We start from the raw sequence: 10919 nt of genomic DNA on the forward strand, positions 1-10919 counted from the left end.
TGTAGGATTGTACTAAAACCGATATATCTAAACCGTTTATAAAGATAGATTCAAACAGTTTTTTGCAATGTATTTGCAAAAGCATGTTCTACAAACTGTCTGTAACAGAATTTTGATATTAGTCCCTACGTTTGTAAAATAAATAAAATTTAATAACAATTTTCTGATTTCCTTTCTTGCAAACAAACGGACGTATTTTTAAACTGAAAACAAGTAACAAAATTCTGTTACAGAGAAACGTTTCCTAATAGTCTAAAGAATGTGTGTTCTAAATTTCATGTATGTATCTTTAATAGTTCAGAAATTATATCCATTTTTGTCTGGCAATGTAGCAAAAAAAATGAAGTTACTGGAAACTGATAAAAGCAGGCGTGTGATTTAAAAATCCATAGCGCAGGAAGTTTAAAAATGACGTCTCAACATCCGATAAGGGCACAAATTTAATACTCACAAAATGTTATGCAATGCATTCCACACATATCAAAGGGTAATATAAAGAAAAAAAAAATCTTTTGGAAATTTAATTTACCGGAAACAACAATAAAAGTGGGCGAGTGATTTAAAAATCCATAACGCAGGAAGTTTAAAAATGGCGACTCAACATCCAATAAGGGCACAAATACCCACAAAATGTTATGCTATGCATTCCAACATATCACAAGGTATTTTAAAGATTTTTTTTTAATTTACTCATTTTTCACAAAAAAATACCATTCTCTCCCCTTAATGATTTTTTAAATATTAAAGAAGAAGTAAAGAAATTGTTTTGCTTTACATTTTAAATGTATAACAAGCTAGATTTAAAGAATACACCATGTAGCCCCACCGTAGATGCACACTTGTCTCGAATCTTGGAGTGTGTATTTGCAGCACTTCTTGTTTTCGAACCATTATTTTATATAATTCTGGATTCCAGTGCTGCAGAGGTGGACAGTTTTTGTTTATGAACATTAAATAAACTACATTAACGATGAAATTCGAACTTTCTCGAGACAGTATCTGCCAGTAACACATGAATGTTGCTATCACATCAGCATCATCAATCGGTGGAAACAATAGATAGTGTCTCCTCCTTGGCAAACATTATACTCACTTAAAGCCCACTCACAATGAAAATTAAACAAATGGAATCATTCACATTGATTCACATAAGCATTGACATAAACATTACCGTAAGACGTTAACATGAAAGTTTGCAAACTCCAAACTTTCATGCTTATGCTTACGTGATTTGCAAACAGAACACAATCGTGGAGCGCTGAAGTATACGATAGAATATGAGGAAATGGCGTCGTTGTTATGTCTCCATGGTTACCAAGTATGTTTGCTGTTATGTTTATGTTCCCATCGTGAATGATGGTATAACCAGCAAATAGGAATTATAAAGAATGGACACTTCGCGTCGGTACTTTTGATGTAGCCGGACTGATTTCAATTACCTTCAAACCAGCTAGAGCGTGAGATTCTGCTTTGTCCCTAGAGTTGGCGCTGACATCACACCAGCTAGCAGTCGACACAGCGGAAATATAACACATACAATTAATACATCTAGGTACATTATGTACTCAAATAAAATAAATTGGATCCATAAAAGAATAAATCCGTCATTAACTGTAATGTCTAGACTCTAGAGTTCCATTGATTAAAGTTCTCGTTAACACTTTGTTAAAACCATAAACTTTACTTAGTCTTACGTTAAAAAGTGTTAAAATTGTTAAAAAAAAGGTATACCTTCGACAGACGGCCCGTTTCGACGCTATGTCACGTCATGTCTTGTCAAGAGACACTGAGAATGACGTGACATAGCGTCGAAACGGGCCGTCTGTCGAAGGTATACATATACCTTTTTTAACAATTTTAACACTTTTTAACGTAAGACTAAGTAAATTCTAGAGTTCCTTTATAATGAGAGTTGCGACGTTGACCCCAACAACAATTAAAATGTGTAATGATTTGATAGCATTGAAAATGGAAAAACAAAACTCTTATGAGAAGTAAAACCATGTACCAATATTATATTGTATACAAATATTAAACAAATTTGATACATAATTTTATAATATAATTTATTATATCTGAAATATAAAAAATTATTATTACAACTAGTTTGTCACTGAGAAATAAGGAAAAGCTGTTACTGGATTATGCAATAAGGTAGGCGATGTTTGAATCCTGCGTCTCAACTCTATACTCAATTATTATCTTAGCCTATGCTCGATTACACTAACCTCTAGCGCTTGAAAGTATAACTAAACGCTGGCGCACTGAGAAACAAAACACAAGAAAATTCGCTCAGTGTCCATTCTTCATAATCCCTGGTCGCTGGTATGACTTCTTGATTTTACCGTAACGTTTGTATTATTAAGTTAACGCTTGTATTATGTTTAATTTTCATTGTCAATGAGCCATTAGTGTCCTCCTTATCCGCATTTGTTACAGCGACTCTTTCTACATACCGTTACAAATAAAAACGTAGATGCGAAAGTTTCATTTAGTGTGTCATACGAGAGCACTATTTTCTAAATTGACGAATGAAATTATTTAACATTATATTCAGGTTTTTTTTCCCCGTAATCCTTTTAAATAACTTGCGTAGTGTCTTGATAATTGCTTTTATTTTGCATTTTATTTTATTACACTTGGAATATAATATTTATTAAAATGCTCAATTTTAAATTCAAAATACGGTAGCTTTCTTTCTTTAAAATTGCTTGAAAAACGGACTGACTGTACAAAATATTTACACCATACAGGATTTTATTAACTTGCAATTTCATTACAACAGAAGAACTGTTATAATTAAGCTGACATTTAAGATCTGCCACAAAACATTTTGAAAACTGCCAGGTGAAGTATCTGTGCTTTGGCATTCACTTCTTTACACGAACGAAAAATAAACGAGTGTTACACCAAGTAGGCAGTACACAACTTGGTCACGAATGTAGGCTAACTTGAATCTAAGAAGCTTATCATCTGCAACATCAGAGTACTCTGTCACTCGTATTCTCCACTGAAGAGTGATGCAATCAAAACACTATAGTTCATTGACTTTCTTTATTTTACAAGTTTTTAGAAACTCAATTACGTTTGTAATATTCTCCGTAGATATACTAAATTGGACGTGGTACTTACTTCAAATGATAAATTTGTGATTCATTGTAATTTCTGTATGAATTTGCTTTACTTTCCAGTATTAAAATTTATCATGGAAATGTTTGCTTTCATAAAAGAGAGAAAAAATTACAGTGGATTTGAGGAAATCTCACTGACTTCATGAAACGTATTTAAATCTTTAATTAACAATGCAATGTGTTTTATATTATATTCATAAAGCTACATACACAAACCATATAGCAAACATTTCCGTGTTTACTCTATCCAATGATAGAAGAAAGAAATAGGAGTACAAACAATTAAAAGGTACATGTTTGCGCTTACTTGTAAGGAAATTAAGGCTGTGAGGAATAGTATGTGAGCCCCAAGCCTGTAGGTGACTAATCTCACTCTATTTTCCACTAATCCGTATTCTGTGGAAAACTTCTGGGCGTATTAAATAAAAATGAAGTACGATCGCGTACAAAAACACCAGACACAAAGTTCACCTTATGCTTTTGTCATGGTACCAAAAGTGACGTATAAATTAACATTTCATGTCTAAACAGAATTTTTCTCTCTTGTACCTCTAACATATGTAGATATTTTGTGTAAAAGAAAAAACAGACAGATGGAACAGTATGACTTTCGTCAGAAGGCAGAAGGAAGTAAACGCCAAAACATCGATTTTCATGTTATGGTTAATTCATATGGGCTATTCCATCTCAAATCGACCGAAATATAGAGAAAATTGACCTTGCAATTTTAAATACAATGAAACTTTTTCTGTCCGTAGACAACTGTGATACAATGCTTTGTGCAAAGTTTGAGGCATCAGAACTTAATAGTGTTTAAATTAAAAATATTTAAATTTATCGTATTTTCATAAAATTAGCAACTTTAAACTGTTGTGGCTCCGAAACCCTTTCACTCAATGATGAAAATCATGGTTTATTTTGATGCTGAGAAGTTAAAGTTTATATTGACATGCTAACAGTTTTTCTTACTTGTTATGGAAATGGAGAAATTTAGGTTTTTCTTCATTAAGACGCCTTTGGCCACGAAAAATTTATTTTTAAAATATATGGTTAGATTCCGCATTGAAAGTACAAATAAACACATATTTTTTACTGGTGCACCATTGATAAGAAAGTATTGAAAATATCAAATAAAGAAAATAAATAGTACGTGCGTGAAGTAACCAGCTGACTGTGAGACGGGAGCTTAGCCGAGACAAGCAAGGCCAGGAGACAAACACGTGATGTGTCATCTAGCAGCCATGGCTGGGCTAGCTTTATCACAGGTTTTCATAAACACAGGAGTAAAATGACCCCCAAAGCTCGTTTATCTTCAGCTCTAGGCCAGTGCGTGCGGTATTGCGCCGTTCAAGTCTAGGCGTGTGAAAATAATTTATTTAATACCCTCGAAACTTATTGCCGAGCCGTTAAGCAAACAATGCCGAATCCCTCTTAATAATGCAAGGTTTTTCTCAATATTTTTTACATTTTTACAAATGGGCAAAAAGCCTAAAAGCAAGTAAAATCAGATTATCTGTCTCTCTGTGTACAATAAAAAAATAAGGATTACTTCTTAACATAACCTACCAAATGTCAGCTTCAAAATGAGCTCCCGTTCAATGTTCTGCAGTAAACGGTTCCAGAGATCTGAGCGCTGAAAGAGGCTTGTTTTTATAAAATACGCTAAATTTGTCGCTCAATAATGCGAAAACCGTTTGACTTTCGATAGTATATTTTTGAAAATACACGCCCCTCAGCACATTGTATAAGTAGGGAAAATATTAGGGTATAAAAAATGCGAGGTTTTTTACTGATCGACTTCATATGGAATAGCCCATATATAGGATTTAATGCTTGTTTTGATGTTGGTACTCCCGAATTGCAGGAATGGGTAATTGCGTATATTTTAGGACATTTAAAGGAAGGAAATGATAAAGCTACGTGCAAAGTCAAAAATTTGTCTTACCAAATCTCAGAATGGAAATTTTGAACTTACTTACTAATGGCATCTGAGATAAGGTGTATTACTATCTATTTTTTTTTTAACTCTTAACAGAAACAAGTTTTGTACTATTTCGTACTACGCTCTGCATAAGTAACATTTAATTCCACCTGTATATTCAAAATGACTTGTTGAAATTATCATTCTGTTTCATTTACGTTTAAAAAAATCAGCCTCTTACTGAAAAATTATTAAATAATTTAACACAAGTAGTTCCGTGTACTGCATGGCAAAAAGTGAAAGATTCGACACAAAAATGTTTTCTATACGTTCAACGACGATAGACATAATGATTTGTATAATTATTGAGCAGTAAATCATTGTAAACGTTGTATGTGGCTGTTACCCATTCTTCACTTACACCACTTTTGCCCTGAACGGCTCATATATTACTCACTCACTCACTCACTCACTCACACAGAAAAGAAAGTAGGATTATTTTCTGATGTATCCTGTATACAAAATGCTTAACATCAAGTAAAAATTATGGCAAATATACACAGGAAATATATTTTAATGCTTGACGCTAAACACTATCTTCCGTAAATATAAGAATGTTCTGAACTTCTGTGTTAACCTTTACATACATACATACATATTTATGACTTTTAGAGAACCCGCAGATTCATCGTCACCCTCACATAACCCGCCATCGGTCCCTATCCTGAGCAAGATTAATCCAGCCTCTACCATCATATCACACCTCTCTCAAATACATTTTAATATCCTCCCATCTACGTCTCAGCCTCCCAAAAGGTCTTTTTTTCCGGCCTCCCAACTAGCACTCTATATGCATTTATGGATTCCCCATACGTGCTACATGCCCTGTCCATCTCAAATGTCTGGATTTAATGTTCCTAATTATGTCAGGTGAAGAATACAATGCGTGCAGTTGTGTGTTGTGTAACTTTCTCCATACTCCTGCAACTTCATCCCTCTTAGCCCCAAATATTTTCCTAAGCACCTTATTCTCAAACACTCTTAGCGTCTGTTCCTCCCTCATAGTGAGTGTCCAAGTTTGACAACCATAAAGAACAACCGGTAATATGAATTTTATAAATTCTAACTTGTAGCATTTTTGATAGCAGACTGGATGACAAAAGCTTCTCAACCAAATAATGAGAGGCATTTCCCATCATTATTCTGCGCTTAATTTCCTCCCGAGTGTCATTTATATTTGTTACTGTTGTTTCTAGATATTTCAATTTTTCCACCTCTTCAAAGAATATATTTGAAATTTTTATATTTCAAATTCGTACTATGTTTCGGTCACGAGACATAATCATATACTTTGTAACCCATTCAATTCCCAACCCTCTCTGTTATCCTGGACTTTCCTAAAGGCATATTCTAGAGAAAAGTAAAAAGTAAAACTGATAGCCTGTCTTAACCATTACACTATCTGTATATATAATTTGAACTGGTAATGGAAATTATGGTAAAACGGCTCAACGGATTTTAATAAATGACCCCTCATTTTGAGGGAACTCAAAGTTTTTCAGAAAAATGGTAGTTTCCAGTGAAATGTCAATTTTTCAACATAATTTTCCTATTTTCCAAAATCCATCTGTCGTCAGTTTGGAGAAGTAGCTATTGCATTTCAGAATAAAAAAAACACACACTACAGTAAACAATATTACACGAAGGCCATGATTTGCAAGAATGCTGACATATTTAGAGCTCAAATTAAATTGGTTATTAAAAACTTAACTTACTAAATATAATTTACAGGTCTGATTCTGCGGTGTGTAATTTTCTGGGTACAGCTGTGCATTGGATATTAAAAACTACAAAATTTGAGGTGGTTTGATGACATTGTCACCATTAGAAATGAAATATTATTGTAGTTAATGCCATGATGTGACTATTTTTCATTAATTCTACATGTTAATGCTATATTGATGATGACGTGAAAGTGAAACGTTTTGGGGTTATATTTGTAGATGTAGAGAATAACTTAAATTAGATTTTGATTTATATATCACTCACTCATATATATATATATTACTGAGTGGCGGCTATATAGTATATGTTACTGAAAGCTATAAAACTTACGTAACATAATATTATTAAAAGTAAAATATTTTTATAGTTATTAATCAAGTGGGGTTGGGTCTTTTTCATATATTTAATGGCGGTGTGGTGTAGATATTTATATGCGTGGTTCTCTTCAGTATTGGCTCGAGAGAGAGTATCTTTCATTATTATGGAAGCAAATAACTTTCAGAATGTCTGGTATTCTTCCATGAAAATAAATCTGAAAAATGTTTATTTGAACGTGTAATGAAATTAGTTTGGAGCATTTGGTGCACAAGTCACTAGTATTAATATATTTCATCCATCACAACTGCAATATTTAGGCTATGCTTTGTGCAGCTGTAAAATGAATGTTCGAGATTCCGTGACACCGAGTGGAACTTCCAACTTTGACTTGTCACCTGTGTTCAAGAGTGTGTATCATCTAGATATTCCAATACTCCCCTCACATTTTGCATTTTTGCGGCTTCCCATCTGCGTGCTGGCGCGCATGATAATTCAAACGCGACGTTTCGGAGTAGCACTTCCCGCAGACTTCGCACTTGAACGGCTTCAAACCCGTGTGTGTCCGTGCGTGACTTCTGTAGTGTCCAGACTCGGAAAAGGACTTCCCACAGACCTCACAGCTGTACGGTTTTTCGCCGGTGTGAACACGAACGTGCCTTTTCAAGCTTCCAGAATCCGTGAAAAATTTCCCGCAAACGTTACAATTGAACGGCTTTTCGCCCGTGTGCAATCGTGTATGCCTCCTCACACTTCCCGATTCAGAGAAACATTTCCCGCAAATATCGCACTTGAACGGCTTGAGACCGGAGTGCAGACGCGCGTGGTTTTTTAGAGTTCCCGACCGCGAGAAACTCTTCTCGCACACGTCGCATTTATATGGTTTCTCCCCTGTGTGGACAAGTAAGTGGTTTTTCAGGCCTCCCGAGTCTGTGTAGCACTTTCCACAGAGATCGCAACTGAACGGCTTGTTGCCGGTGTGTTGGTGTGCGTGTCTCTTGAGGTGTGCGAATTGCGAGAAGCGTCTCTGGCACACATCGCACTTGTACGGTTCTTGGCCGTTGTGACGTCGTTCGTGGTTCCTCAGAGACAGTACGCGTATAAATCGCTTGCCACATATGTTGCACTTGAATGGCTTTTCGCCAGTGTGAAGCCGTAAATGGTTTGTGATGATGCTCTTAGTTGAGAAACTTTTATTACAGATATCGCACTTAAATGGCTTTACGCCTGAGTGCCTGTGCAAATGAAGTCTTAGACTCCGACGTGCTAAGAAGGACTTTCCACAAACATCACAGTTAAACGTTTTCTCACCCGAATGAGTTCGCAAATGCTTTTTGAGCGAGTGGTCAGACGATAAAAACTTGCCGCAAAATTTACATTTTATATTTTCGCTTTTGGAATTGTCAATTGCATCATCAATTCTGTCACTGGCAAACTGTGTCTTTGAGTTGTCTTCTCTTGAATAAAATGTGTCTGTATGGCGATCGGTGTAACTTGTGGGAAAGTCTGTGGAGGCGGAATTTTTGTGACTGTGCTGTAGGCTATTGTGGTCCTCTTCTTCTGAAATATTGTCACAGGGTGTTGGTTCTCCATTATACAGGGTAACTGCAAAGCTGTTATGAAAATACGCATAAGTCCGTACAACAATGATAAAATTACATTAGAATACATAATTGTGTCGAATGAAGCAAATTTAAATACTCAAAATGTAACGCTAATTCTGTACTGAATGTTTAAACTACAGTAACTTTAAGTATCTTCTCCGTTTACACAAAGCATTACCTCAACATTATTCATTACACATGAGAAATTTGATAGCCAAAACATCGGAATATTGAGAGTCTATAATTGGAGGGCCGTATCTGCTAAGCTATTCATAGGAAACTAGTTTTATAATTAATTAACAAAAGATGACTTTTCTTTTCATTAAGAACACAGATCATTGATTGGAAGGAAATGCATAGTCGGATCTCAAATGATTGTAACACGTGCATCTCCATATCCTTATCCAGTCCCCAGTGGGGTCGAGAGGATAGCCTTATACTAAATGTATAGTCATATGGCTTTAAGTTTTCTTAAGATTAAACAAAGCCGTCAGGCGACAGTATATTCTATCTTAAATAAATAAAAGAGTGACTGAGTGAGTAAGTTAGTGAGTAAATAAATAAATTGAGCAAAATGAGTAAACTGAGTAAAATAAGTAAATTGAGTAAAATTAATTAACGAACAAATAAATGAAGACATAGAAAGAGTGAATAAATGAATGTATAGATAAATGAATTAATAATTAAATAAATCAAAGGAATTAGTGAATAAATAAATATGAACAGATAAATACATTAATAAATAGAGTGAATAAATAAAGTGAATGAAAAAAATATGTGCAATTAATAAACAAGAAAATTAAATAAATGAATCAATAAATAAACAGATTAAATGCGTAAATAAATTAGTGAATAAATTCAATGAATGAATCTTTTTATAAATTACAAAACCACCCCATATCATCATTGTAAATAAATGAATATGTAAATGAGTAAATTCAGTGAATTGAGTAGAATGAGTAAGTTGTTAAAATGAGTGAATTGAGTGAACTGAATAAAATAAGGAAATTGGGTAAAATGAGTGATTTGAATAAAATGAGTAAATTGGGTAAAATGAGTGATTTGAATAAAATGAGTAAATTGGGTAAAATGAGTGAATTCAATAAAATAAGTAAATTTGGTTAAATGAATAAATTCAGTGAACTGAGTAAAATAAGTAAAATGAGTGAATTGAATAAAATGTGTGAATTGGGTAAAATGAGTGATTTGAATAAAATGAGTAAATTGGGTAAAATGAATGAATTCAATAAAATAAGTAAATTTGGTTAAATGAATAAATTCAGTAAACTGAATAAAATAAGTAAAATGAGTGAATTGAATAAAATGTGTGAATTGGGTAAAATGAGTGAATTGAATAAAATGAGTGAATTAGGTAAAATGAATGAATTCAATAAAATAAGTAAATTTGGTTAAATGAATAAATTCAGTGAACTGAGTAAAATAAGTAAAATGAGTGAATTGAATAAAATGTGTGAATTGGGTAAAATGAGTGAATTAGGTAAAATGAATGAATTCAATAAAATAAGTAAATTTGGTTAAATGAATAAATTCAGTGAACTGAGTAAAATAAGTAAAATGAGTGAATTGAATAAAATGTGTGAATTGGATAAAATGAGTGAATTGAATAAAATGTGTGAATTGGATAAAATGAGTGAATTGAATAAAATGTGTGAATTGGGTAAAATGTGTGAATTGGATAAAATGAGTGAATTGAATAAAATGTGTGAATTGGGTAAAATGAGTGAATTGGGTAAAATGAGGGAATTGAATAAAATGAGTGAATTGTATAAAATGAGTAAATTGAGTAAAATGAGTAAATTGAATAAAATGAGTGAATTGTATAAAATGAGTAAATTGAGTAAAATGAGTGAATTGTATAAAATGAGTAAATTGAGTAAAATGAGTAAATTGAATAAAATGAGTGAATTGTATAAAATGAGTAAATTGAGTAAAATGAGTAAATTGAATAAAATGAGTGAATTGTATAAAATGAGTAAATTGAGTAAAATGAGTAAATTGAATAAAATGAGTGAATTGTATAAAATGAGTAAATTGAGTAAAATGAGTAAATTGAATAAAATGAGTGAATTGTATAAAATGAGTAAATTGAGTAAAATGAGTAAATTGAATAAAATGAGTGAATTCAATAAAATGAGTGAATTC

At 33.1% G+C, this 10919-nt stretch overlaps 1 protein-coding gene across 1 annotated transcript; it reads right to left on the reverse strand.

Annotated features, from left to right (window-relative positions):
- Nucleotides 1–6256: 6256 nt before the first annotated feature.
- Nucleotides 6257–8942, reverse strand: LOC138691440 (zinc finger protein ZFP2-like). The gene is made up of 2 exons (XM_069813366.1): nt 8935–8942; nt 6257–8765 (listed from the first exon to the last, which is right to left on the reverse strand). The coding sequence occupies exons 1-2, from the start codon at nt 8940–8942 to the stop codon at nt 7595–7597; spliced, it is 1179 nt and encodes a 392-aa protein (XP_069669467.1). The 3' UTR covers nt 6257–7594.
- Between the last annotated feature and the right edge of the window lie 1977 nt (nt 8943–10919).

The sequence above is a fragment of the Periplaneta americana genome, chromosome 16, assembly GCF_040183065.1.
Source record: "Periplaneta americana isolate PAMFEO1 chromosome 16, P.americana_PAMFEO1_priV1, whole genome shotgun sequence".
Classification (NCBI taxonomy): Eukaryota; Metazoa; Arthropoda; class Insecta; order Blattodea; family Blattidae; genus Periplaneta; species Periplaneta americana.